At 55.4% G+C, this 27,994-nt stretch overlaps 8 protein-coding genes across 8 annotated transcripts; 5 read left to right on the forward strand and 3 right to left on the reverse strand.

Moving 5' to 3' along the window:
* Window positions 1-1,286: 1,286 nt before the first annotated feature.
* On the forward strand, window positions 1,287-3,185 carry W97_08060 (uncharacterized protein; the record flags this gene model as incomplete). Its single annotated transcript, XM_007785929.1, has 3 exons — window positions 1,287-1,443; window positions 1,886-2,267; window positions 2,330-3,185. 3 exons carry the CDS (start codon window positions 1,287-1,289, stop codon window positions 3,183-3,185), a joined length of 1,395 nt encoding a protein of 464 aa, XP_007784119.1.
* A 3,594-nt stretch (window positions 3,186-6,779) lies between these two features.
* On the forward strand, window positions 6,780-8,405 carry W97_08061 (uncharacterized protein; the record flags this gene model as incomplete). Its single annotated transcript, XM_007785930.1, has 1 exon — window positions 6,780-8,405. One exon carries the CDS (start codon window positions 6,780-6,782, stop codon window positions 8,403-8,405), a length of 1,626 nt encoding a protein of 541 aa, XP_007784120.1.
* A 2,655-nt stretch (window positions 8,406-11,060) lies between these two features.
* Window positions 11,061-13,159, reverse strand: W97_08062 (uncharacterized protein; the record flags this gene model as incomplete). The annotated part of the gene is made up of 3 exons (XM_007785931.1): window positions 11,061-11,830; window positions 11,898-12,873; window positions 12,935-13,159. 3 exons carry the CDS (start codon window positions 13,157-13,159, stop codon window positions 11,061-11,063), a joined length of 1,971 nt encoding a protein of 656 aa, XP_007784121.1.
* A 227-nt stretch (window positions 13,160-13,386) lies between these two features.
* Window positions 13,387-14,603, forward strand: W97_08063 (uncharacterized protein; the record flags this gene model as incomplete). The annotated part of the gene is made up of 4 exons (XM_007785932.1): window positions 13,387-13,649; window positions 13,704-13,725; window positions 13,838-14,365; window positions 14,433-14,603. 4 exons carry the CDS (start codon window positions 13,387-13,389, stop codon window positions 14,601-14,603), a joined length of 984 nt encoding a protein of 327 aa, XP_007784122.1.
* A 506-nt stretch (window positions 14,604-15,109) lies between these two features.
* On the forward strand, window positions 15,110-18,718 carry W97_08064 (uncharacterized protein; the record flags this gene model as incomplete). Its single annotated transcript, XM_007785933.1, has 5 exons — window positions 15,110-15,247; window positions 15,329-17,380; window positions 17,428-17,500; window positions 17,549-17,676; window positions 17,726-18,718. 5 exons carry the CDS (start codon window positions 15,110-15,112, stop codon window positions 18,716-18,718), a joined length of 3,384 nt encoding a protein of 1,127 aa, XP_007784123.1.
* Window positions 18,719-20,936: 2,218 nt separating this feature from the next.
* W97_08065 (uncharacterized protein) lies at window positions 20,937-22,456 on the forward strand (the record flags this gene model as incomplete). Its single annotated transcript, XM_007785934.1, has 6 exons — window positions 20,937-21,063; window positions 21,126-21,314; window positions 21,375-21,417; window positions 21,482-21,666; window positions 21,725-21,956; window positions 22,063-22,456. The coding sequence occupies 6 exons, from the start codon at window positions 20,937-20,939 to the stop codon at window positions 22,454-22,456; spliced, it is 1,170 nt and encodes a 389-aa protein (XP_007784124.1).
* A 416-nt stretch (window positions 22,457-22,872) lies between these two features.
* On the reverse strand, window positions 22,873-25,201 carry W97_08066 (alkaline phosphatase; the record flags this gene model as incomplete). Its single annotated transcript, XM_007785935.1, has 7 exons — window positions 22,873-23,398; window positions 23,461-23,530; window positions 23,581-23,837; window positions 23,892-24,030; window positions 24,087-24,344; window positions 24,459-24,618; window positions 24,767-25,201. 7 exons carry the CDS (start codon window positions 25,199-25,201, stop codon window positions 22,873-22,875), a joined length of 1,845 nt encoding a protein of 614 aa, XP_007784125.1.
* A 562-nt stretch (window positions 25,202-25,763) lies between these two features.
* W97_08067 (aconitate hydratase 1) lies at window positions 25,764-27,966 on the reverse strand (the record flags this gene model as incomplete). Its single annotated transcript, XM_007785936.1, has 2 exons — window positions 25,764-27,669; window positions 27,731-27,966. 2 exons carry the CDS (start codon window positions 27,964-27,966, stop codon window positions 25,764-25,766), a joined length of 2,142 nt encoding a protein of 713 aa, XP_007784126.1.
* Between the last annotated feature and the right edge of the window lie 28 nt (window positions 27,967-27,994).

Below are 27,994 nucleotides of genomic sequence, written 5' to 3' on the forward strand. Positions count from 1 at the left end.
ACTCGAAGCGAGGTAGATGTCTTGTATGACAGGACACCCACGCGGATCTGCGAGGAGGGTCTTCTTTCTCATGAGGCCGCATTCCTAAGGACAGAGGTAGCTGCGCGTCAGGTGAAGCAAGGGTAAATGAATTGATACCAGCGCCCTCCAGGGCTGCTCATGAAATGCGGGTCTCCTCCAATCAAAGGAGCTGGTGCATCGGCGCCCAGGAGGTACACACCACACGTGTGGCAGATACCCGTACACGAGTGTCTCGGTGACAGCCCTGCCAGGTGTGCCAGATGTGCCAGATATGCCGGATATGCCAGTGCAATCCTTCAGGACTTGACTTCGCGGGCACAACTCCGGCAGCCTCGGCGAGAGGAAAGAACGTCTCGAACAGTGCGTACCTAAGTTAATCAATGATCTCGGCGTCAACAGTTCTCCGGCCCGCGGGCGCTGATGGTCCAGAGCAGCGATCTGAAGGATGCCATCCCGCTGCTGGAAGCGTTCAAGGATGGCTAGAACACGCGTGTGGCACAGCGTTTGGCGCATTGGTCTCCATCTGTCCCGCACCGCATCCCTTGACTCCACCTTCAACGCGCATTGCTTGAAGTTAACCTGCCCCTGCTGCGTCCATCAATGGCCTGCCTCGTTTGGCCCCTAGACCGGACGCTGATTGCACCGTCGGCACGCGGGCCATGCCGCGGACCTCCCACTCAGGGTCCGCCGATATCCAGAACCTCCAGGGCTTCTATCTCCCCTGAATCGGCAGCTACGGACCGCGCGCCTCTTGTAAATTGATATGCACACTCGACTGAAACTGCCCGCATGCTTTCTGGGTGACACAGCGGCTCGATACTTAGGGAAATGGGCCAAAAGCCAGGAACCTGCGTGCCGGCTTCACGCCTTGAGGCTTGCCGATCCATAGATTAGGGACCTTTTGCCATTGAATGGGAGATAGTTATGCAGGCTTCATCAGGGACGGCGACATGCCGGGTTCCGGATCCCTTCACCATGTGCACGTTTAGCTCTATGGGTGAACGTGGCGTGCAAGGTTGTTAATCGTTCGCCTGTCGACCTGCATACCCCTCGGCCTGTCAGCAGCAGCAGGCATGTGCTATTTAATTCACTCCATATCTCCTTGCCTGACTTGTCGTTTCTATCCGCTTCCAATCCTTCACCCCGCCTTCCACGTTTTTCCTGCGACTTAGTCCACCAGCTTCCTCCAAGTTGCGTACCTCCACCGAGCATCATATCTTCTACAGCAATACGGCACCACCTCACTCTCGACCTACGTTATCGCTATGGCTGCCGTCGAAGGTCCGGCTCCCCCAGCAGAGCCCGCCCCGGGCCTCCCAGACTACGTCCTCGATCCCAACGCGGTGTTGAAAGACACTGAGGTCAAATGGCGATATGGAAGGGCCCCCGACTACTCGAAGACTAGAACCGTCTTTGAAGAGAGTACGTTTTGTCTTTTCGTGTCTTTGCCGTCCTTCAAGATTACTTCGTCGTGAGCGTTCCTCTAGTGGTCGCGTACCCTAGATCTACCACCCTACCGCTTCAACAACACAGGGCGGCGCACCACCAACCCGATCTCTTGTTTGATCGCGTGGGACCTCGTGTATCTTATGGACACGCCTTTCCCCTTGGAGCTTCTGAAACTGCATCTGCGCGTCGGACCTGCAGAACGCACGCTTGCTTGCCTCAGACGACGCTCAGATCGTAGCTCGCCCGTGCACCTGCGGTGTGACCATCTGGGTAGCGGCATGAGAGCTTCGAGATACGCAGCGCGTACCACGGCTGGCCATTTCCGTTTGCATGTTCGCACTGTTTTGATGTTCTTACGCTTCCCGGTTATTGAACTGCACTCCGACCAGAAACTCTTAACTAACCGCTTCCGCAGCCAAGAAGATGAGCCACGAGGCTGGCAGCCTTCCCGATCTTGTCGAGAACCTTGTCAAGAACTGGGAGATCGAAGCCTCGTTCAAGCCTGAGCTGGCAGACTGGCGAACCGTCGATCACGACAACTACACCTTCGCCATCAATGGCGGCCCACCTCAATCCGCAGAGCACATGCTCAAGGTCGGCACGTACAATGCAATCATCGCGCCGAACGAGTACTACAGCCCGGAGAACTCCGACTTCGCTTCGAGTCACAAAACCTTCAAGCGCATGATGCCCACTTTTGCGTGGGAAGTGATTGAGGTCTACAGCGGTCCGCCGGTTGTGGCGTTCAAGTGGCGTCACTGGGGCACTATGAAGAACGACTACGTAGGGTTCAACGAGTACGTCCATAGCCATGACTCTGTCGTATTTCTGTGAGCTTCCTGCTAACAGAAACGTGCAGCAAAGGGGAGAAGGTCACAGCCAAAGCCCATGGCGGTTCAATCGACATTGAAGGCGTCACTATCGCCCAAGTCAACGACAAGCTCCAAGTCCAGAAGCTCGAGACCTGGTTCGACCCTCTCGAGATGTTCCGACAAATTGCGCCGCACGGCGTTGTTAACAAGGAGCCTACTACCAAGAAGGTTGATGTTGCGCCCAAGTTGGTTGACACTGCGCCCAAGCCTGAGGACGCTGAAACCACCGCGAGAAAGCCGGAGGACACTCAAGAGACTCTCAGCGGCCCCGAGCCAGTCCCGTTCACGCCGAAGATAGCTTCTGTCGAAGGAAACAAAGTCCATACCGAAGAGCAAGTGCGTGATGCGCCACAGCCGCAAGAGGATGACGCCGAGGCTGCAGCCGACGAGTTCGTTGATGCGCAGGAGCACGACGCGACCTCTACTAGAACCGAAGCTAAGCCCGCTCCCACGACCGAAGACGCTTCCACCGACGGCAAGGCCTTGCCCATCCGATCCCGCTCGAACACTGGTTCCGAGCAGAGCTGGACCAAGGTCTCATCCGAAGATCTCCCGCAGCAGACCGCCATCAATTCGTCAAGCGTCAACGGCAATGTCGAGACCCTTCCAGAAGTGCGGACGGGTAACGAGCAGGCTACAGCCCACGTCGACAGCATCGACAAGTTCCTCGAGCGCCCGGCTGACATCGTTCACCCTCATCCTCATGATATGGAGAAAGCCGTTCAGCCCGAAGCTGGCGAGGCTGTTGCCGCTGCTCCCAGCAGCGAGGAGGTCAAGAAGACCCACGAGGAGATGAGCAGGATCACTCCCATGGAGTGCCCGTTCCTCATGAACCGGGAGTGAATTTGGTGAATTACTTGGGTACTGTATTATGGTTTGGCGACGACTTCTCAAAAATTGTGCACATTGGATCGATTTGCCTCTGGCATCTTCATGAACGGGTTTCGTGCTCCTGTATTATGGTTGGTGGCTCACGAGCTGCCAGCTTCTCAACGACTTTTGCACCCATGGTTGCGGCTGGGGACTTTACTTGCTTTCTTTTCCCACGGCTGGCGGATACTTGCTTCCTATCACAGCAGGAAGTCTTCTTGTCCTCTTGGGTGCTTTCCTTCTTCCTGGATAGATCAGTTAGGCAACTGGGGAGGATGAATGCTAAACTTGGTTTCTCATGTCGTCTCTACGACTTTGCCACCCTCGGTGCAATGCACGTTCCTGGCTGAAACCTGGAATCTGTTCATGACAACAGGCGGCGCCAGAGTCAGTCGTGTCATGCCTCGATACAAGTCACGCTGTCGCATCGCTCCTGAAACTCTCTTCCAGGCTGCACCCGTCACATCAACAGGCAGCAGCCCCGTCTCCGCGATCCAACGCCAAGCCTCCCTCGCCTCACCCCAGCCTCGCCTCAGCCACTCCGGTCCCGGCCCGCAACCGGCAGGCAGAAAAGTGGATCCTCGCTGCTGAAACGACCCGAGCCTAACCGCAAACGGCTTCTTTTCGCTTCGGATTATCCCTCTTGCTGATTCGCCTTCAGCTTTCCGCAGGCAGCAGAGGCCGAGGTTTTTCTCAGCAAACTTAGTCAGCCCTCCTGTTCATGCGCGTGCGGCGGCGGCGGCCTGCGGGCGTTTCCGCGGTTTAGGCTGTGGGCGGGCGGTTTGCGAAGGCGGAAGGTGAGTTTCACTGCCACGGTGCCGCGTGTCTCGGCTTCTGTTGAAGATGTGGCCCGGCTTTTCGCGTTGTGGTACGCATCATGTTGAGACGGGCGCTGGCTGCGGTGCGCTTTCAGCCCTCTCCGCGCAGAGGCTGCATCCTGCTGGGCGCCACGCCGGAAGAGAGGCACCACGGCTGGAGAGCGATGCGCAGAGCTGAGACGGTGTATTGAAAACAATGAAAGAAGCTGGACTAAGATCAGAGGGGCTGCATATTACTTTCAGCCTGCCCTATCGTAGTCAAGGCAGGGCGCCTCGCCCAGCGCTAGTCAGCCTTCTAGAGCATTTCTGGCCATTCTGCGCAAGCCTTCAGCACAAGGGGCAGCTGGAGAGACGAATCAGCCCCAGAGTGTTCGTGGCACGGACACGAACTGCGTAAAGTACGAGATGAGGGGATGTCCAGCCCAGCCGCATGATCATTGGATGAGTGGGCGGGTTTGCTGCTGCTTTTTGGAGTCTTCGCTGTTCGGCTTCTGACGCCGGCGTTGATGCAAACAGCTGGCCTGAGCAGGCTGATGACGGGTTCAATACTAATTACAGCTCCTGACGAAGAAGGAGCTCTGTCAGCCGTATGTCCATTCGCACGAGGATGGAGCAGGCGCCGAGGGGGGCTGTTTGATTGCTGAGGCTGCAGGCTGATAAACTTTACATATCGCATCGCGGGTTTGATGTCGGCAGGCACTGTGATACGAGGACGGCGGCAGCAGCTGAGCAATCTCTCTATGCGCAAATCCCGAACAACCTCAGGTGTGTTGCTGCAAATCGCAGCGGTTAGGTTACAGTGTCCTGATCCAAATAGAGCGTTTGCCACAGCAAAGTTGCACAGTAGTAAGAATTGTGCTGATCCACGGGGTGGCCAAAATTGCTTGGGAGGCGCGCAAGGCCAGCTTGGCCCGGGCGCTCTCCGCGACCAGGAGCTGAGCTGTTGGGTGTGGGTGTGGGCGTGGGCGTGGGCGCGGGCTGCGTCGAGTCATCCTGCGAGCATCAAAAGCGCCGCCCTCCGCATTCCCACGAACGCATCCCATCGCAGCAAAGATGGTCACCACGATGTCGCTACTCGAGCGCAGGGGCGTCTAACTCACGTCTGCCTCACGCTTGCAACTGGCACGGTTTCGGAACACACGTCGTCTTCGGCCTTTCTCTTCCGCTTGCTCCAACCTTTATTCCGGCCAGCAGCTTTGTCCCACAGCCGCCCGACTGTTGCCGCCGCTACCTGGTCACTGCCGCCTTCTCGACTCACAGCTCCAGTCATTCACTGATACCCTATATTTGCTACCTCGCCGCATCCGTGGCTTTCGTCTTATTCCGCCTGCAACACTCCCCTACCTTCCGTCTCGTTGCGGTATTTGCCTCGTTAACTCGATCGCGACCGCCACTCCGGGATACAGCACCATCCGCGCAACCAAGCGACCATCACGCCAAACGTCGGAGATCCACATCAAACACTGAACTACATTCTGCCTCTGGACTCATCCGCCTTGTCTCGACAGAAGCTGTGGATTTGTTGATGGTGCCAGGTCGTTAACCAGCACCATTTACAACAACACCCACCACTTCCACCGCCGGAAACAGTCGCAATGAACATCGATCTACCATACGCATCTCCAGTCACTCGTCGCTCGCATATCACCAAATCGGATAACAAGGCCTTCGCTATCGGAGGCTCGTCCTGCTAGACCACCGCTACCCTTCGTGAAGGACTCAGCTTGCGAAGGCACCGCCGACGTAAGAGCTGATTACTCGAAGCGCATAGCGGAAAGGTCTTGACATAGGTCTTGTTTTAGTGATATTTGCAGCAGACGGGTGACTGGAGTCAGCCTGTGGGCAAAGAGCTTGGAGAGACAATCCTCGAATACGTACGCACTTGCACGAATTCACGGTTCTACCTCGTTGCGCCTACACGCAAAACGCCATCAACGGTACCTGAAGAGTCGCACGACGAACAGGCGCTTAGTCCAACTCGAACGGTTTTCTCATCGGTAATTCTGTGATCACCCCACGATCACCCTTCTAGTTTCGGGACCACGAAAACCACGGCAACAATCCGGATTTAGACCCCGAAAAGTAATCGCAACAAAAGCGTTACTCTCCCCTCACTCCTTGTCATCTCATCATTGGAATTTGAAAAGACGGGCGTTATCTGATCATGAATATTGACTTGCAAATGTCGCACCCTGGTGCATCAGTGGTTTCACCGAGCACTCATCATCCTTATACATCTTCTCTTTCTTCCTCAGCTTCATCCTCATCTTCTTCAGTCTTTTCTGTCGATGCCATCTCGTCACAATCTTCCGTGAGCTCGGGCTCTTCCGACTCTCGGCCTATCAGCTGGGATGCGGACGACATCTGGACTCGACCACAATCTAACGCATTGACTCACCAAGCGGACAACGTCATCGGCGTAGCCCCAGAGTCTGACGAGCGCCAAAACGGCTGTGGTCGGTTTCGGTACCTGCCGACCCAAGGGGTTGGCAGCATTGTACCTGCGTCAGGGTTTCGGGCACCTCGGTGTCTGCTCCCACCGCTGAAAACGGACATCCCTGTTGCACCAGAGCAACGCCAGCACCCTCGGAGATGCTCGAGCACTGCAAATCAGCGTCCGCCTCCTGCGCTAGTACGACAGAGCGAGAGAAAAGTGAATTTTGTCGACAGTCTTGTTGGTGAGTAGATTCTGCTTCACTTCCTTCCCTGCATTCGCTAAATTTTTCCTTTTTGAGACTCTGCGACACAAATGGTCGAGGTTATCTGGCCGCTCTCTGTTCCGCCACGCTGTACTGCCGCCTCTGCTGGCCGTGGTGTTCTCCCTCTACGAACCTTTATTCAGGAGACATTGCGACGGTCTCGCACGAGCTACTCGACGCTCCAGGTCGCGCTCTACTATTTGGTCCTCATCAAGGCTCACGTGCCGAAACATGACTTCACCATGGAGCAGCCAGAGGATACGCAGTCACTTCGTGCGCTGCAGTGCGGACGCCGCATGTTCCTCGCCGCCCTCATACTTGCATCCAAATACCTCCAGGATAGGAACTATTCAGCACGAGCGTGGAGCAAGATCTCTGGACTCAAAGTCTGCGAGATCAATACGAACGAAATGGCCTTTCTCCATGCCGTCAACTGGAAGCTGCACATTGTGGATCCCATATTTGAGAGATGGCAGCACATCGTTCTCAACTACACGCCAGCGCATCCGCCTCCGTCACCTGGCTCAGACCCTATGAGTGTACCTCGCAGTGAGTGGAAGGCTATCGTACCGCTCCTGACACCACAGCTCGATACGATTGATACTACTCCTCGGCCTACTTCTCGCGTCCCCTACACGCGGCCACTGACACCGGCACGCTCTGCGACATCTCCTCTGACCAGCTGTTACTCGAACGACGCCACGCCGACACCCACTACTCAGCTTCAGCCTCCGCGCTTTTTGGAGCCAAGGCCTGATCTGCTTCCGCCCACGCCGCCTCTGCCGCGTATGGGCCCGCTACCGACGCCGCAGTTGACCCCTCAGTCAGCAACCTCGAGCACCCCTGCAGCGGGTCTCGAAGCCTTCGCGCTACGTCGCCCATCCATGTGTTCGGCCATGGCACAAGCCCAAAGCTTGTCGATGGCTCGTTGCACCATGGAGTTCAAGCCCAGTGGATTGGAAGCTTACCAGCTGTCGAGCCGCCGCCCTTCGCTCGCGCCATCATCGTCATCCCTGTCTTCGTCCCCTGAGTCTATGATCTCGGACAACTCCCGCTTCTCGTCACGTGCATCCTCAATCTCGTCCGTCTCGTCCGCGGCTTGGGCGCCGACCGGCAGGCCTCAACTGGCTCGCCTGGCGACTTGCCGTAATGCGGGACTGCCGTACGTGGCGCCGTGCAAGGAGAAAGAGAACATGGGCTACCTGCCAGCGGAGCCTTTGTCGGCAATCGATTTCACTGGCCTGCAGCTGATGGAGTCGGAAGCGACATCGCTTCCCCACAGGCCCAAGGCTGCTACCGAAGCGCCAGCCCAAATCAGCCCGACAAGAGGACGAAAGCGAGGCCGATCATCGGTTGACTTGGCAGCAAAGCAGGCTCATCTGTACCGCCAAGTGCAGCTGGAACGAGAAACCCGCGAGCTTTTACAGTCATCGCCGACGCCGATGCAGGACACTGTCCTTCCAGATCGCTCAGTCGCGCAGTCATTCCTGGTACAGACGCCAGAGCCCTATGCAGCGGAATCCAAGGCACTGCAGTCACCTCTGTGCGCTACAGCCCCAGAGCGACGCATGCCTCTGCAGAAGGAGCTGGGCAGGAAGAGGGCTTGCTGCGCCACTGAAGCTGCGCATGTTGTTCTCAAGGAGGGTCCGGGCATGTGGGAGGGCATTCTGTGGTAGCGGTGGGACAGAGCTTGGGTGCGACTACTCCAAGCAACTATCATACATACCTTCCGACCTGTGTACATCCTTCTTTGCTGTTTTTGCTGTTGATGTGTTGTGTTGCTTTGCTTTGGATGGGAGGGATCGAGCTTTGCTCGGGAGTTATTGTTGAGGTCCTTGCTGCCTTGCACAAGGATGCAGTGAGGGACGGCATGGAATTCTCTAGGCTAGCTGAACTTAGGATAGGAAGATGTATCAATGGTACTATTGAGTGCTTGTCATTGGGTCTGCCCAGGTGATGTCCGTGTTTTCTGCTACGCTTCCACGTGGACGGGTTGATCAGCTGACCTCTGACTCACATCAACTCGCAAGGCATACTCGCGGCGTCTTTGATCAATAAACGCCTAACATAAGATGGTAAGGATCACCAGCATCTGCAAGCCTGCAGAGGTGCAGTTTATTTTGAGAGATTCGACTATTTCATAGGGTGGCATCAACACTCGACTGCTCATGACGTCCGGCCATCTTCATCCTTTGAACCTCCTTGTTGGTGGGCACCCCAAGATATCGCTGAGCGTGTAGGTCCAAAATCTGCCTCTCTGCACGGCTGTGTGTTGAAGGATGTCGCCAGCTTCTCATTAGCTGCTCTCTTGACCGCCAGTGCGCCATGTTTCGGAACTTGCAAGTTGAGCGCGAGGCTGAGCGTCGCCACACTCGCCCATGGTAAACACATATGTACAGCATACATCCTTCCATGTTATCACTCAACACCCTCTAGAAGACAAACAGCACCATTCGTCTCAAGTATGGCAGGGCTGAAGACCATAGATCCTCTCTTTGTGTTAGGCAGACTTCGCCTGCTCCTATCACCTTTAATTCTCTCACTCGTTTGGGGAGCTACAGTTTATACAGCTATAAATGGTGGTACGTCCAGCTAATAAATCATCACGAGGTGTAGAGTCGAACTGATGAATTCTTCGAGATAGGGTTTCCGCCTGCGATTGAAGGCGTAGTTGCTTGGCCGTCCGCCTTCTGGCCTCTTGTCGCCCTCGCCTTCAATACAATGACACAACCAAGCGGCCGCGTATGCAGGTGCCCATCGTCTCTTGGGTTCGCTCTGCGTAGCTCTCACGTCATATGTGCTGTTGACGTACTAGACGTTGCTGGACAACTCATCTACCAAACCGCGATCACGCGGTCACCCAGTACTGCTGCCAGAATAGTCGCAGAGCTTCGGTTTGCTGAAGAACCTAACTCCACGGAAGATGGGAAGTTTGAAGACATGAGAAGGAATACCTATGTCCGTTGGATTGCCTTCGTGGTAGCGCTCTTCCAGGCTATAAGACTGATTGCAATGAGAGGCGTCCTGTTGACACAGGTCTGTGGCGCGATATACCTTAGCTCCTTCATAGCCATCGAGTGTCTTGCCCGTGCCTTTAGTAGAGGCAGGTCCGATGCGCCCTCTGAGATCGGAGTTGAAACCGTAGTTGATAGCCGGGTCAAGTCCTGGGAGACCTATCTCGCCGTTACTAGTCTTCACCTCCATTTTGCTTACTGCATCTGGCGCTTGGTCGTCCTTTTACTTATGGGCCATAGTCACGTGGCCAACCGAGGAGTCCTGATTTACCTGGGTTACTTCTCAGCGGTCATCTTGTTCGGATCCCTGGAAATTCAGCTTGGACTGAAATTGTCAGGAGACATGGAGCGCGTTTTAGGCGAGCACGGGTTAGGCAAGCCCATGTTATTCTTTGAATGTACGGCGATATTTCCCGTTCTCATTTCACTGGCTTCTACATTCTTTAGCTTTTTCATAGAAGCATTGTCATCCCCAGTTGCATGGCCAGGGGAAAGCCGCAGTTTCATCGCAGTAATAAGTTTCTTCGTCATAGTAGGCTTGGCTTCTTTGGCGCTTGCGTTGGTGGTCCTATGTCATGTTATCGGAGGCTGGGATTTTGATCATTGGCGTGTTGTTGACGTTGGCTTCAGCCTGGATTTCATTGCACTGAATGTAGTTATTGGGCTCTTTTACTACACAATTTCCTATGAAGCGGACAGGACCTATGGTCCCCCTTGGTTACCAATATTTGGATGAAGATCCCTGCGCAACTACACTGGTGTTGCTTGGAATTCGGATTAGATTTCCTTGTTCGTTGTCTGCGCTCTTTAGAAATCTTGGTGTTGCTTTGCTTTGGATGTCTGCCGATGTTGAGGATCGCGCGGATTAATACCTCATGTATATGCACGAAAAATTATTTAGCACTGGCTATGTCATTATTGCTCTTTGAAGTGGCCCTCTTCGAGCCCAATTGCTCGAAGGACGCTGTAGAGCACTTATCGTTATCGTGAGCGGACATCTTAGAGGTCTTTATCACAAATATTACCACCCGCCAAGACGACTACAGCCCAAATTGAATGGAAACGCGTCACGCTCTCGGTGCTGCTTCCAAAAAATTTGCCGTCCACCCTAAACGACGCATTACGAGTTCGGCCCTTTAGGGCACCCTCATCGATCCCGGTTCATCCAACCGTTGCTCGAGCGAGCGCATCGAGCATCACCACTCCTCGTAATGTGTTCTGACAAGAAGGAGGAGTCAGTGCACCAATCATCCACTCCAGAGATTCGATGGTTTAACAGCCATTCAGCTGTATGCATTAACGCAGCCTTGTTACATCCTAACTCATCAGCAGCCGCGTAGCCCACTTAACATTCAACCCCCTCAAATCCCCATAATGCTGCCCCGTGCCCAAAAATACGACCGGTACGCCCGTCGCGTGCACCATACTAACAAGCGTCCCCACCATATCCCCCACAGTATCACATTTGGAAATCACAAACCCATCCAGTCTCCTCCCAGCCCCAAACGCAGCATTAAAGTTCTGCGCCTGCGCCACACTATCACTCCCGACCAGCGCCTCCGCAACCATGAGGATCTTGTCCGGGCGCGCCAGCTTCGCGAATTTCTCCAGCGAGCTCATGAGGCGCGCGTCGTTATGTCTTCGGCCCGCGGTATCGATGAGCACGACATCGAACGCGTTGGCTGCGGCGTAGGCCACGGCGTCCGCGGCGATATTCGCGGCATCCTTCCCGTAGCCGCGCTCGAAGAGCTCGACGCTTCCGCCCTCGCGCGCGGACAGCTCGGACAGATTCCGCACGTGCACGCGCAGCTGCTCGACGGCGCCCGAGCGGAAGGTGTCGCCCGCGGCGACGAGCACGCGGTATTTGTTCTGCAGCAGGAAGTAGCAGATTTTGGACAGGTTGGTGGATTTACCGACGCCGTTTACGCCGACAATGGAGAGGACGTAGGGGCGCGGGGCGGCGAGGGGGTTTAGGGGGTTCGGTGCTGTGACGGCTTGGATTTCGCGCAGGAGGTCGAGGGAGGATGTTGGGGTGAGGATCTTTGTGAGGGCGGATTCCATGGCTGTTTGGATTGTTTGGTCGACGCCTGGGGGGTTAAAGTCAACTTGTGGGACACAATGGAGGGTGTATGAGTGGAGAGGAGGTAAGCATACTGGTGAAGGAGCCGGTCTTCAGCCCTATCAGATTCCGCTCCACGCTCTCGCATAATCGGACAGCTGCCTCCCTAGCCACGTTCTTCCGCAGGAGATGGTCCTCCATCTCCTTCAGCGGCTTCGCCAGATCCTCCTTCGTCAACGTCTTCCCGCCCACCACGTTCCTGAACAGTCCGCTGACGGCGCCAAGACTGGATCCCACGATCCCGCTCGCGGGCTCACTGCTCGCCTTCTTTGCGCCCGCATTCGCCAGTATCGAATCCATCTCCTCGTCCAGATCCTTGAGCACGAATTCGCCCTTGCCCGTCCGCTTTCCCCATGACGCGCTGTCAATCGCTTCCACGGCCGCTGGCGCATCGGTGCTGCCAGCAAGGTCGGTAGTCGAGTAGTCGAGATTATCCGTGCTATCCTCGTCCATCATGCCGAAGTCGTCCCACTTTCTTGCGCCCTTCTTGGCCGCGGCTTTCTTGTCTCGCATGCGATGCGCAGGAGACTCGTCGCCGGAGGACTGGGGCGCGGATGTCGCTGACGCCTTCTTCTTCGCGCGGCGCGAGGCGCGTGGTGGGCCGCCCTTGGCCGTGAGGAGGTGGCTCACGGCGGGAGACGCGGGGCGGGATGTCTCGGGTGTTGGGACGGGCGTAGCGTCTGTGGATGTGGTGTCGCTGTACACGGACTTCTGGGGAGCCTTGCGCAGCCCTGGCATAGGCGGCGGCGCATCAGGTCCATTGTCTGTTCCTGAGCTCGAGGGCGGCGTGAACTCTACAGTAGGCGTCGGCTCGAAGGGTCGTGTGGCCGTCCTGTCGGCTGTCTTCTCAAGCTCTTGGACTTGGCGGTCGAAGTAGTCGTCGAAGGGGCAGTCTACCGCGCTGGTGTAGGGCTGTCTCAACTGGTCTTTGTACAATTCGGTGAAGAGGGCGCGGACGTTGTCGAGGAGCTTGTCTATCCAGGTGAGGTGGACGAGCGACTGGTAGACTGCCTGGCGCATGTGAGTATAGCGTGCGCTACGATGATGTGCTTAGATTGGGGGAGCGCCATACCACGAATATGAGGCCCAAGTCTTTCGCGGTAGTCCACTTCAGAGTGTAGCCCTCCTTCTTGTACATAGGCTTGCTGCCCGCACCATCGTCGGCGGCGGGTTTGGTGCGCTCTTCTATGAACACATCGCGGATGAGGCTGTTGACGATATTGGCGCCAACCGGTACGTACGTCTTGGACCAGAGCACAACGCCGGACGTGGACAGAATCTCGAAGCTATCCAACATTATGGTGGGTTATATGTTCCGTGTTCTGTGACGCAGCGGAGGTTTTGGCACTCCTTGCGTCGCCCAAACTCGAGCTCCGAAGTCACTCTTCAGCCTTGGCGCCCGCTCCAAACTTCCGCCTATTGTGAAATATCGCATGACACGTTGCCTTGTCAGATCCTCCACGCATAACCCGAGACTCTCTCTCGGAGAAAGATCCCCACAGCGCGCACCTGACGAATGCCATAATGCAACGGCCAGCCTACTCGAACCCACCGCCCGCTCACTCCCCTCCGCTCCACCACCCTGTCCCTCAGCACGTCTCCACGGTCCCCCAATTACGCTCCCCTCCGCCGCCGGTGCCGCAGCAGCAGGGCAACAGCTATGGCTATCCACAACAGCAAGCCGCCGGAGGAGGAGGGGCCTTTATGCACCCGGCCTTTGGCGGCTTCATGAATGACTCGACCGCACAGATGGGCTTCCAAGTGGGCAGCAGTGCTGTCAGGGCTGGGTAGGTTGAAGGACGAGCTTCTGCAGTAGGGAGTGCTGGCTGATACGTTCCAAGGCAGGAATATGTGGAGCAGAACGTACGGCTCTCTCCCTTCTCCACATAGCATCTCCACCCCAGGCGCAGTTCTCAGTAAAGGGGACGAGCACAGCGCGTTATGACGACCAGCGTAGCTGACAGTCCTTCACCAGTTCAACCGCTACGTCAACGTTTCCGCTCTAAAGCACTACTTCAACGTCAGCAACTCCTACGTCCTCCGGAAGCTTGTCCTAGTACTCTTCCCCTGGCGACACCGGCCCTGGTCCCGCCAGCAATCCCGCGTTGCCTCCTCCGGCGGCCCTCTCTTCCTACCGCCGCGCGAAGACATCAACTCGCCCGACATGTACATTCCTGTCATGTCCTTCGTCACCTATATTCTACTATCCACCCTGCTCGCCGGTCTCCGCGGCGCGTTTGATCCCGAACTCCTAATGCGGCGAGCAACATCCTCAATCGTGTTCGTGCTGCTCGAGATAGGGTGTTTGAAGCTGGGGACGTATCTGCTGAGCATCAGCAACGACAGCCAACTGTACGACCTGATTGCGTACAGCGGCTATAAGTTCGTCGGCATCATCGTGACGCTCGTTGTTTCTGAGAGCTGGAACCGGGGCGGTGGAACGGGTGGATGGGTCGGGTGGGCGGTCTTCGCGTATACATGGCTCGCCGTTGCGTTTTTCATGGTATTGTCCCTTCCTCCCCTCCACATATGTCTAAAGCAGAGTACAACACTAAAGCACTGCGACGCAGCTCCGTTCTCTTAAATACGTACTGCTCCCAGACACGAACGCCGGCGGCCCGGGCTCCAGCGGCGCAAACTACACCATTGCGCGCTCACAGCGGAACAAGCGGACTCAGTTCCTGTTCTTCTACTCCTACGTTGTGCAGCTAGCCTTCATGTGGCTCCTCACTCGGCCATGATGAGGATGTTATGTTAGCGACGTTACAAAAGCGTTTTAAGCCTCTAGAATCTTTGCAGACTGCTAGTCTAGAACAATCTGACCGAGCGGAAGACGCGTCGGGCCGCTAAGGGTGATCACTAAAATGCGGGCTTCAGGCTGTGGCCTAAATAGCAGATCACTACGGCTGCAGTCGAGTTGAAGCATACGAGTAAAATGATGAGCTGGAGGACCGCAAGTAGCCGTACCACTACCGCAGCGTGAAGGTAACTTCAATGTAAGATTGAAGAAGCGGAGTTAGAGGGGATCCAAGATGATTAGACCATGTGCTTGCTTGAAGTTTGACACCAGTTACTTCCGCACTACGTCCATCATGGGTTTTAACTGTGGATGCACGTGACACACTCGAACTCGGCCTTATCTTATCTCACGCGTGCTCCCATTCGCGACGCGTTTCGACATCTGCGCTTGGAACAGCCCTGCGGAACAAGTCTTGACTGACCTGATCTTAAACAACGAAACCCCAGCATGGCACCCGGTCGACGGCGCAGCGCTGCTGAGTTCGAGGAAGACAGCGAGGCTTTAATAGACGGCACTGCATCGCCAGCCCCTCAGCCACTGAGAAACAGAAAGCGTGCCCGGCTCGAGGACGATGCGTCTTCAGAGGTACTTGTTCCCCTTACCTTATGAGCTCGCTACGTAGAATGTGCGCCGCACCTCAAATGTCCCGCTGACCACAATCTACAGCCCTCCTCCCCCGGCCCCGTCCTCCCAGACAGCTACCGCACCACCTCCCTCCCTCAGCCTAACGGCGTCGTCTCCCACCTGAACCGCGATGGCTACACCCCGGGCTCCATCGTGCGCGTCAAAGTGCGCAACTTCGTCACCTATACCTCCGCCGAATTTAAGCTCGGCCCCTCGCTGAACATGATCATCGGCCCTAACGGCACCGGCAAATCGACGTTCGTCTGCGCCGTGTGTCTTGGGCTGGGATGGGGGCCTCAGCATCTCGGTCGCGCGAAGGAGCTGGGGGAGTTCGTCAAGCATGGGGCCAGAGAGGCGGAGATCACGATCACGTTGGCTGGGAAGGATGGGGAGGAGAACCCGGTCGTCAGGCGGACGATCAAGAAGGAGGGCAACAAGAGCACGTGGCAGATCAACAAGAAGATGGCGAGCCAGAAGGACGTGCTGAAGCTGGCGAGGGGGTTCAGCATCCAGATCGATAATCTGTGTCAATTTCTGCCACAGGATCGTGTTGTGGAGTTCGCAGCGCTGAGCCCGGTTGATCTGCTCCGCGAAACGCAGAGGGCGGTTGCGTCGGAGGAGATGGTGGGGTGGCATGTTGACCTGCAGAAGATGCGGAAGGAGCAGAAGGCGGCACAGACGTTGTCGGCGCACGACAGGGAAACCCTCGCTACTCTGCAGAATAGGCACAATATGCAGCGCGCGGACGTCGAGCGGCTGCAGGAGAGAAATGAAATGGTGGCTCGTGTGGAGGCCCTGGAGAGGTTCAAGCCCTATGTGCAGTACAACGAACTGAGAGTCCAAGCTGGCGAGGCGAAGCGGAAGAAGAGAGATGCGATGGAGGACCTGAAGAAGCTGGAGAAGGAAGTTGAGCCCACGCTCAGGGCGGTCAATGCAAAAGCGGCCTATCAGCAACAGGTCGAACAAGTCACGAAGCAGCGCAAACGCCTCGTCGAGCGACTGGATCAACAAGCCGAAGATTTATACAAGAAGCAGTATGGCATCCAGAAGCAGATTGAAGATCGCGTCAAAGACGAGGAAGCGGAAAAGGAGCAGGAGAAGACGAGGCGCGCGGAACTCGCCCGCATTGAGCAGTCCCTCGCGCGACTGCAGCGCCAAAGAGAACAGGCGCCGATTGACTTCGATCCAGCGGCGTACAACGAGAGGATACGGGAAAAGACACGCCGAATCCGTGACATTGATACCGAAGCTCTCGATGCTCGAAACGAGATGGGCAGAGTACAGCGCGAAGCCCAACCAAGGAAGCAACAGATTACGCAGTGCGAGAAAGGCATTGAAAACTTGAGCACTCAAGCCGGCCAGCAAACATCAAAGTTGAAGCAAGCATCGGCTGACGCGAACCAGGCTTGGGATTGGGTTCAGGAGAACCAGAATCTCTTCGAGGGCAAAGTTTACGGTCCAGCAATTGTGGAATGCTCAATCAGGGATGCACGATACGCCGATGCCGTAGAAGCGCTGTTCCAGAAGGCGGATTTTTGCGCATTCACTTGCACGAATCGAAACGACTTCAAGATCTTGCAGGAAAACCTGTTTGGCCGCCTGCGATTGTCAGACATTTCCGTCCGTGTAGCGAGTAGGCCGCTCAACGCTTGGCAGTTTCCAGTACCGGAGGAGCAGCTGCGCGCGCACGGCTTGGATGGGTGGGCTCTCGAGTTCATTGCAGGTCCTGAGCCGGTCTTGTCGATGCTCTGCGACAGCATCAACCTGCATCGGACCGGGCTGACACTTAGAGACCTTAATGGGCAGCAGTTCGAGCGTCTGTCCGAAAGCCAAATCGCCACTTGGGTGGACAGGAAGACATATTACAGAGTCACGCGGCGCAGGGAGTACAACGCTTCCTCCACCATGACTCGGCAAATCAGGCCCGCTAGAATCTGGACAGATCAGCCGGCTGATGTTGGCGAGGAGAGGCAGTTGCGTCAGAGGATCAATGAGTTGAAAGATGAGTTGAGCGAACTGCTAAAGACGCATGAAGCTTCGAAGCAGAAGTTGACCAACCTCAAGAATGAGAACCAAGAGCTGACTCGAGAGAAGGTAAGTTAACGGCCGTGATTTCGCCAAGCTAGGCTAACGGTCCTCAGGATGATTTGCAGCGGGAGAAGGATGAGAAGCAGAAGGCTTTGGGCGAGTACAATGCGCTGCCTGTCAAGATTGGTATGTGTCCGTTTCTCAATGGAGAGACCTAAGCTAATGTGCCAGCAGCAAATCTGGAAGGGAAGCGCGACAATCTGAACAGCGATAGAGCGAGCATGAGGCAACGCATCGATGCTCTCAAAGACCAAGCAGATGATCTAGCTCTCAAAAAAGGCCAATTAGCTCTCGACTATGCTGTATGCGTCACCACTACCATTTCCTAAGCTGCTACTGACAGTACTCCAGAACCTTGTCGAGACCTTGCGCAAGTCGCACATCGAGCTTTTCGAAGCGGAAGTCCTGGAGATCGAGGCAGCTTCGGAGGTTGAGACACTGCGCGAGCGCAACACGGAGATTAGCCGACTGCTCGAAGTGCGCCGCGCAGAAGTCAAGGCCATTGAGGCAGAAGCCAGCCGGATCCACAACACGGCAAAGCAAGCTCTGGAGAGGGTCAAGCGGTACAACCAAGAGCAAACACCCGAGGAGCAAGTCATAGTATCAGCATGGTATAACAGCCTTGGAGAGAAGGCGTCATCCGAAGACCTTGCAGCCGAGATCGAATCCGTCAACGCGAGGCTGGAGCTCACCCACGACGGCAACCCCGAGATCATTCAACAGTTTGAGACGCGCGAGAAGCAGATCAAGCGGCTCGAGGAAAAGCTTGCAACCTCCACCGCTGAGCTCGAGAAGCTGGACGCAGACATCGCCGCCCTCCGCGCGAAATGGGAGCCCCAGCTTGACACCCTCGTCGCCCAGATCAGCGAGGCTTTCTCGGACAACTTCGCCAAGATCGGCTGCGCGGGCGAGGTCGGCATCCACAAGGACGACGACTTCGACCAGTGGGCCATTCAGATCCGCGTCAGCTTCCGCGAAGGCGAGGCCCTCTCCACTCTCGACGCGCACCGCCAGTCCGGCGGCGAGCGCGCGGTCTCCACAATCTTCTACCTCATGGCGCTGCAGTCGCTCGCCCGCTCACCGTTCCGCGTCGTCGATGAGATTAACCAGGGCATGGACCCGCGGAACGAGAGGATGGTCCATGAGCGTATGGTTAATATCGCGTGCGAGGAGAATACGAGCCAGTGTTTCCTCATCACGCCGAAGTTGCTGAGTGGGCTCAAGTTTCATCCCAAGATGACGGTGCATTGCATTGCCAGCGGAGAGTTCATGCCTGCGGATCATAGGGAGCTGGATTTTGGGCACTTGGCGAGCGTGGCGATGAGGTTGAGGGGGAAGGCTTGAGGGAGGTGTGATGGCTTTCTGGACGAACATTCATGGCTAGAACGAACAAGCTGTTCAGATGCTGTTGGACTCGTTGCCGAGGTGGTTCTGGATTGCTACAAGCAGCTACCCAAGTACGCCCCACTGCTCACTGTGCTGGCCGGGGCGACAATTTGGGAAAAAGAGCGACTGTCCATTGAACGAGCAGACGACTGCAAAGCTTGGTGGCTTTCTGAGACGTTCCAATCGGCTGTTGACACAGATCTGGTAAGATCGTGCGTTTGTGTGTCAGTTTCACGCAGTCGGCAAGCAATCGGCGTTCAGCTCAGTACACACACCTTCATCAACGAGAGCGGGGAGGTCAACGACCATCTCGGCGGTGGAAGTTGAGTAGATTTTGGGTGGTGCTGAGCCTCGGCTTCAGCAGCTGGGATGCTGTCGACCAAGGGAACGTTTGATGTTCCAGAGTCTGAAAGAGAGGTGGGTGATCGTCATGTTGATGGATGGATGTGTACAATAATTCTGCTCGGGGTCCTGCTCGCATGCTGTCTGCCCCAGCCATGCCGCTTCACCAGCACGCCCACCGGGCTATCAAGATGTTAGAAGTACGACACGAATAGCAGGGCGGTTGATTTCTTTCCAGGATCGTAATTCTTCGGGAAGGATTAGCGGCACGAATGTGCTCGCTGCGTCAATACGTTCGTGCTCAGATTCTGCTGAGTTGCTGATTTGCAAGAAGAGTTGTTCATTTCTGAATGGGTAGACCTAAGCTGCTTCGGCTCAGGAAGCGCTCTTCGGTAAGCATCAGTATTGCGCTCGCCAGTTAGGACGAAGCGCTTGATATGATGCTGTCAGTTTACCCCACCCGGCCGAGATGCTGTTCGACCAGTCCGTGTACCTGAGAAATATACTGAGGGATCTGAAGCCATTGAGCGTCAGGCTGAGGCATGGACTCCTCTCCTGGCACCCTGCTTCGCTATTCACCAGCCCGCACACCTACGAGGTCGGATCGCGTATGTCTAGTAAGAGGTGGTGTGATGCTAATTACGTCCGTCTGCACTAAGCGAATTGATCTCGTAGTGAGCTTTCAAGGCACTTAGCTGCATGCTCGTCACACCTGTCAACAGTTGGTCGTGGCACGGTTCAGTTGCTTCTAGCCTCAAGTGGCTGGGTGCGGGAAAGGAGATCTTGACGACTCCAAGCACGCAAGTAATGATTTCATCGAAAGCCCAACCAGCTGGATATAGATTTAGAATGTTCCATGGTAGCACTATCAGCCAATCTCCACAAAGCAGGTTGTTCCTCGCTCGAAAGAACGCCACTGATCCAGCCCTATTGCAGGACTGCATCGCCTCTTTTGGTACTAGTAGCCTTGGGACAGCGGATTGACTCCTCGCCCTAGGAGATGCACAAACTCGAAGACAGGGGAACATCCTGCGGTTCAAGCCGAAGTTCCGTAGGACGTTGCGGGGTAGACGTTGTGACTTCTCGACAATCGTGGAAGCTTATGCATAATCGGCATCCAAAGCAGAGCCATGGCTCAGACTAGGGCGGAGGAGCATCCGAGAGCTGGTCAATGAAGTCAAGCCGTGAGTGCTGAAATGGCGTGCGTTTCATGTTGCGCCTACTGGTGATTGACACACAGGCAGCAAAACAACGGCGTCGCAGCCTCGGGACTTCCACGAGGTCAACGCTCGACGACGATCTCATCCCTCGTGGCAGCACTGACCCGACACCAGGAACAGACGGCGGCCCGCTAACGTCATCCCGGCTTGCTTGAACCGGCTTGGTCAGTCAGCGCCATACTGGATAAGCATTCGGCCCTGCAGATGTCGAGACGGCCAGCTGGACCAAGATGGTTAGAAGCAAGACCGCGGTACGGAGGTACATCCGAAACCCATTTAACCTCACCCGCACTTCGCGGTGAAGTCTCTTGAGCCAGGGGCTTCCGTAGACCTCCTCCCGCCATCTCTCGAACCATGTCAGATGTTCATTACTGAAACGCTATGGCTGCCTGTGGTCATGAGCGCCCGTTCCCCCTGCCTGCAGATCAAGGCCATGGCACCTATCAGAGTGTGGAGATATAGACCCAGTTCCGCGGGAGGAGTGCTGTTTCGCGGCTTCTCGCATCTTGTATCGTGAAGTGCGTTGCGCGTGTCCATACAGTGCTGGTCATTGTTGGTCTGCACGAAAGTAATACTGCTCATCTCTATTTCAACATCCCCCTACCAAAGTCCTGATGTCGGGCGCTATACCGCAGGAATATGTGGGAACAGTAGTCGCGGTCGTTCTTTACACATTCCTCTGTCTCTTTGCTGCCTTGATCCTTGTGCGCAAACTCTATCTCAACGGCGACAAGTTTACCTGTAAGTCGTCACGGGGAGAACGACCGTTCCAGCATCACCGCCTAACGGGACCGCGCGTACAGATGTAGCCTTGCTCTCACTCTTCGTGGCGGTCGGCATAGTCGCCGCAATAGGCGAACAAATACATTACGCAGCCAACTGGAAGGTGGTGAAGGAAGCACAGTACCAAAAAGCACTATATATGGTCGACCACCCCGGCCTTGTCTTCACGAACGCTGCTGGGTGGGGCGACCGCACATTCTACAGCATCCGTGAGTATTCGTCTCCTCAAAATCTATCACTGGAAGTCTTTGGCTGAACCAGATTTCAAGGCTCATACTGCGCCAACGTTCAAGCTATTCTCATCCTGTTCTGGTATGTATTCGCGTTGGCAACGCGCACCTCAAGTGCTCTATGCTGATTAAAACGCCTTCCACAGGTCTATCGCGCTCTTTGTAGGAACGTGGAACCTCTCCCTTAACAGGATTCGCGGACATCAAGATCAAATCTCACTCGGATCTAAGATTTTTGCAATCGTCCTGCCTGCGACACACCAAGGAGTACGTCAGATACCCGCGCTCTACAAGTCCGCCATAGTATACCTATTCGTCGCCGACAGCATCAGTATGCACCCGTCATTGCGCTTCCCATCCTGCAGCCCGGTTACTGACCAACCCCGCAGTAATCTTTAGCTTTACATTCGGCACATTCTTCCTGATCCTGACCTTGTACAAATACGTCCAGAGCCGTAAAGTTTTCAAGCTCTTTCAAGCATCCTCCGCGCAATCCGCCAGCATTGCCGCAGACGGTCGCGCAGGTACCTCGACCTCTAACCCCTCGCCAATCTCAGCAAGCCTGGATGCCGACGACAAGTGGCTCATCATCCGTTTCACCATTGCCTTCTCCGTCCTGACGTAAGTTTCATCCCGGTCCCATCCTCAACACAACACCCCCGTCCCATCCTTAACACAACACCCCAACTCCCCAGTGGATCCCAAGCTAACGCTGCTTAACATACAGCGCCTACTCCATAATCCTCGGCATGCACCAACACCGCCTCTACCGCGAACACAAGGCGACAGACCTCGCCGACGGCCCCAACATCTCCCCCGCTTTCATAAAATATGAATGTGTCCAGGACATCCCAGTCGTCTCGACCGGTTTCGTGATGCTCCTTATCTTCGGCACGCGCCGCCGCTTCTGGCAGGGCTACTGGGAGAAGTGTAAGGAGAGTTGGGACGGGATGAGGATGCGCTTGAAGCGGCTGGGTAGGCGGAGGAGCGGGGTTACCGGGAGAAGGCAGGAGCTGCCGATGCATTGGAATAGGATGCATTCGGAGGATGACGGTGTAGAGTTGTCGTGGAGAGGGGACAAGGGGGAACCTAGGCAACATATCAAGGCCGTAGTGGGATAAGATACGTAGTAATGAAAAGCCATATTTCAAACACTATGCGGACAACAGCTATGAAATAGCTACGAATGTGTCCTTCGTCGGCTCTTCTATGGAATAATGGCCTTCGCTATCTGGGGACCTCTGTCATTAGCTGAAGAGCCCTCCACAGCCACTCGTAGCACTCCATAGACCGCAACACGAGTCGGTTGGACTACCTCAGACACAGCCTCGGTTAACGAACAGTCAAATGCATCAACGGCCATGCTTCCGGGTTTCCATTTTCGTCTCCATACTTCGTGTCTTTCGTTATGCTGCCAAGGCTGCTAGAGTTACCGGCTACATACCGCACATTCATAGGCTTTCCAACAATCCATCTCTTAGACCTGTCATCCTCCACCTCGCCCTGAACACGCTCTTGGTCCCAACGAGGAGATGGACTATGCCATGTTCTCCGTATCATAAGTAACATTCGTCTGCACGACCCTCCCACCCTTCAAAAATCCACTCTCAACAACGCCTCCCGCAACCGGCCTTTGCAGCCTATTCTCGCCGGACCTGACCGTAAAATTCGCCAGGCTGATCTCAAGCCCGTTCCGCGTTTGGGTAGTAGGCACGCCAAAAAACTGCGCCTCTACAGCTTCCTGGCTGATATGCAGCTCATAATACCCGCGGTAGTACAGGTCCTGCCACTGCAGCTCGTCGTTGGCGCGCACAATGGTGGCGCTACCGTTGTTGGCGCGTGCGATGGTGACGTTTTGACCGGCGGGGGAAGGGGAGGAGACGGCTGTGCCGGCGAATTCGACGCCAATGGAGCCTTCGCCGGTGGAGGCGTTGTAGGGCTTGTCGCCTAGCCAGACCAGATCGCTGACCCAGGAGGCGTGGCTATCGCCGGCTAGCATTATATTGTTTCCAATATTGTTCTCGTAGAGGTGCGCAAATGTGCGGTTGCGGTTGGCTAGGTAGCTGTTGAGAAGCCTCAGTATCAATTTCGCAAGGACAAAGGCTAGGAATCAGGAAATGCTTACCCGTCCCATTGGTCGTAGTTGAATGGGTTTTCGTTTCCGAGTGCAGCGCTTAGGTTCATGCGGGAGAAGACTGGGAAGGTGAGTACCGGTACATAGCGCAGATAGATAAAATCGACTCACTGATCTGACTGCCAATAATCCTCCATGCGGCTCCTCGCTCCGCAGAGCGAGAAAGCTCATTGTAGAACCAGTTTTCTTGGCGGCCGCCCATTAGCGTCCTGCCTGCGTCATTGGAGATCGCATGGATGTAGTCAGTGTTCCAGTAGAGGTCTGTTATGCTGCGGTCGTATCCTCTGGTGTCGAGCATAATCAAATCAAACAAGGAGCCGATAGAGAAGGATCTCCAGATACGAAGATTGTCGTCCATGTCGACTTGTCTGACAGTTGAGAGTCAGTTCCTTAATAGCAAACACTGAATCTGGAGCACGTACCGAATGGGCATCCACTCAAAGTACGCGCGCACCGCGTTCATCTTCCGCTGGTCAACACTGACACCGCCGTCTCTGACGAAAGAATCCTCAGTGTTGTTCAGTTCGGACGAACCGTCACGGTAAGTATTGTCCGCAATTTCTGTGGACATTAGCACAAGCAACTTGTATCCGGTACTAGGATTCAAGCAGACTCACCATGATCATCCCAGACTGGGATCCAGGCGAAATTCTGATGGCTGGCCACAAGGTCAAGATCGGTACGATAGGTAGCGTGTCTCTTCCTGTAGTCGTATAGAGAATAGATCTCCTTGTTTGGCAATGAGACGCGACCAAGGCTGTAGCCCCAGCCGTAGTATCCCTCGGCGTACTCGTAGATGTAATCTCCAAGGTGGACCACATAGTCGACGCTGTCCTTCCTCGCGGTGTTGCCGTAAGCGTTGAAAAAGCCGAATGCTGCAGTTTCTCAAGTTAGCACTGGCACAAGTATCGGGACGGTTGCTACCAGCCCTTAAGCTATGTACGGAAACGCAGGGCAGGTGTCCTAGTATCAGATCCAGGAATGCTTACGGTAATTTGAGCACGAGTAGACAGCGAGGCTGACGTTCGTTACATGGTCATTCGGCAAAGGGGTGGTTTTCGTGCGGCCTAGTGGGCTGGTATTGTTCGATTTACAAACTCGGAACTGATAGTAGTAGGCTGTGTAAGGCGTGAGATGGACTGCCTCAACCTGTTCGAGCGTCAGTGATCCATCCGTTTCAGGGCCTTGGAAACCCAAGGCAATCCTCATTGCCACACTTCAAAATACCCCGCCCTGGTGACGGAAAAGCTCTCGGTGGTGCTGCTTTTTCGAGGAACACCAGCTCTAAGGAACGTACCTTGACCGTGTAGTCGATATCCGAACTCGTATATGCCGTCCCAGAGTCCACCACAGAGCTGAGCGCCTCATCTGTCGCCACAGAGTATTCCACACAAACCGGCGCGGTCGACGCCCTGACATATTGCTCCGTATCGTGGTTGTACAGTGGTACGTAGCCAGACACCGTCACGTTGGACCGGTCATTGTCGCTGGTGGGTGCAATGCGTGTCCACAGAATGACAGATCGCGGGTACGGGTCTCCAGATGCAACGCCGTGCGTAAAGTTCAGCTGATCGGGTCTGAAGGCGGTGGCAGGGTCATTGCGCTTCTGGATTTTGTGGATGGCGAGACCCAGGCTTGGGTGGTTGTGCGAAGGGCTGCGGTAATTGAGGTTGGTGGAGAAGCTGGCGCCGGCGGCGGCCACGAAGGAGAGGATGCTCAGAAGGTGGAGCATTTTGGCGATGTGATGAAGGCTTCAGGCTCTCCTGCTCATTGCTCCGGGGCCTTGTTGACTGTAGTCATCGAAGAACTTGCATCCAAAGGCTGCTACTTGCAAGCTACACAGCAAAGTACCGACATCACCGTACATGATCTCGACCCTCTGGCACAGAGTCCGCGTGTGTCGCTTCGACACAGCCCAATCGTAGCTAGAGTCATCCCCGCCATAACGAGCGAACAAGAAGCTACCGCCCTCAGAGTGCTTGCAAGAACTCTGGGACATGCTCAATTGGTCTCTCGCGATTGGATTGACCCTGGCAGACGTCTTGGACGGTGGCTTGATGGTCGGCGTGGTCGCCTGGTAGCTGCATGAGATAAACCCGTGCTAAGGTTGTGAGGTGTCATTGGCGTGGAGAGCCCGGAAGGAGGTCGCAGGACGGAAGGATACCGAGGTTGGGTGGGACGGAGGACGGAGGACGGAGGACGGAGTGCCGGGGAATTGTAGTTACAGTACCTGTCACAGCCACGTGACAACCAACTACCAAGACCACAGGTGTAGATGAAAGCTTTGCAGCACTTTACCATTCGCGATGTTCAAGCCTTTGGACGTTCACATCCCTCAGCGTTGTATTCTTTACATGATTCAATGCACTTCCCGCCCTCAACCACTCAATCTGTTTCGAATGAAAGCTATGGTTCAGCATCGCCTTCCACACGTCGCCATCCCTAGGCCTCACTTCCATGGTAATCTGTCTGCCGGACCGCATCTCACCGCTCTCGACGCCGACCAGCTCTATGCGATCGCCCAGCTCGATCTTATCGTAATCGGTCCAGTCGTCGAATGTCAGCGGTAGCATGCCCTGCTTCTTAAGGTTTGTCTCATGAATACGTGCGAAGGACCGCGCAATGACGGCAACGCCGCCGAGGAATCGTGGCTCAAGAGCGGCATGTTCCCGGGATGAACCCTCGCCGTAGTTACTGTCGCCGATAATGCACCACTTCACGCCCTCCCTTCTCAAACCCTTCGCCACTGCGGGGATAAGATCCATCTTGCCCGTGAGGGGATTGAGCGTGTGTCCTCGGCTCTTGGGGTCCCTCTCCGGAATGAACGCGTTTTGTGCGGCGATGAGCATGTTGTTGCTGATGTTCTCCAGGTGACCTCGATAATTGTACCACGGGCCGGCTGGGGAGATATGATCCGTCGTGCATTTACCTTTGACCTTCAGAAGAACTTCCATCCTGGATGCGTTTCCTCTAGCCCAGGGCTCGAAGGGTGTCAGACGCTGGAGACGGTCCGATTTGGAGTCGATGTGAACGGATAGATTCGAGGCGTCTGTTACAGGCACTTGGTAGCGATTCTCGCCTGGATCAAAGGCTTTCGGAAGCTCCGTAGAGACTGGTGGGCGAAAGCGGAACGTAGGTCCGGCTGTCGATCCTGCGGAAAAGGATGAGGAGACGTTATCGTTCAGAATCGGCAAGGAATCTGTAATGGGATTGAAATCGAGGCGGCCAGCAAAAGCGAAAGCGGTCACTAATTCGGGTGAGGTGACAAAGGAGTGAGTTGCTGGATTGCTATCATGACGACCCACGAAGTTACGGTTGTAGCTGGAAACCACCGAGTTCTTCTCGCCCTTAACCACATCGGAGCGATCCCATTGGCCAACGCAGGGACCACAAGAGCTACTCAGGAGAGTTGCTCCAGCCTCGCGAAGCTCTTGCAGGATGCCATCCGCTTCTGCTGTAGCGCGAATCTGCTCGCTTCCAGGTGAGACCAACAACGGTATCTTGACCTTCGCAATGCCGGCGGTTTTGGCTTGAGCCACCAGATGGCGCACCTTTTCAAGGTCTTCGTATGAGCTGTTTGTGCAACTTCCGACCATACTGGAGCTCAGTTCCACTGGCCAATCGCTTTCGGACAAGGCGTGCTTGAGCCGTGACAAAGGATGCGAGAGGTCCGGAGTGAAGGGACCGTTGACGTGCGGTTCCAAGGTGTCAAGATCAATTTCGATGACTTCGTCGTATGAATTTTCACTACCTTCGTCGGCTACCAAGAGAACGTCTTTGAATCTGTCCGCGGTTCTGGCAATATCGGCACGCTTCGTGGCGGAGAGATAGCGACCCATCGCTTCGGTATACGGAAAAATGCAAGAGGTGGAACCAATCTCAGCGGACATGTTGCAGACTGTGGCCATCGCAGTGGCACCCATCGACTGCACGCCAGGACCGAAGAACTCAATGATCTTTCCCTTACCGCCTGAGACTGAGAGGATCCCGGCGAGCTTGCAGATGATGTCCTTCGAGGAGTTCCATTTCGAGCCGAGTTTTCCTGTGAGTTTGACCCCAGTGACATTAGGACAAGGCAGCTCCCACGGCATACCGGCCATTGCATCAACGGCGTCGGAGCCTCCGACTCCAATACCAAGCATGCCCATGCCTCCTGCATTCGGAGTGTGCGAATCAGTTCCTATGATCAGGCCTCCCGGGCTGACGTGACCTCAGATTAGCTCCGTCACGTTCGCAGCAGGCAAAGATGGGGAATTCTTACAATGCGTAATTCTCGAAAATGACAACATGTATGATACCCGATCCGGGTCTCCAGTAGCCGATGCCATACTTCTCTGCAGCACTGCTCAAGAAAGCATAGACTTCTTTGTGATCACTTATGGCGCGCTTGATGTCGTCTTTCGCCCCTTTTTCCGCAACGATCAGATGATCGCTGTGTACCGTAGTGGGAACCCTCACATTGGGAAGACCAGCACTGATGAATTGCAGCAGAGCCATGGTCGCAGTAGCATCGTGGCACGCGACT

Source organism: Coniosporium apollinis (genome assembly GCF_000281105.1).
Source record: "Coniosporium apollinis CBS 100218 chromosome Unknown supercont1.48, whole genome shotgun sequence".
In the NCBI taxonomy this organism is placed as follows: Eukaryota; Fungi; Ascomycota; class Dothideomycetes; genus Coniosporium; species Coniosporium apollinis.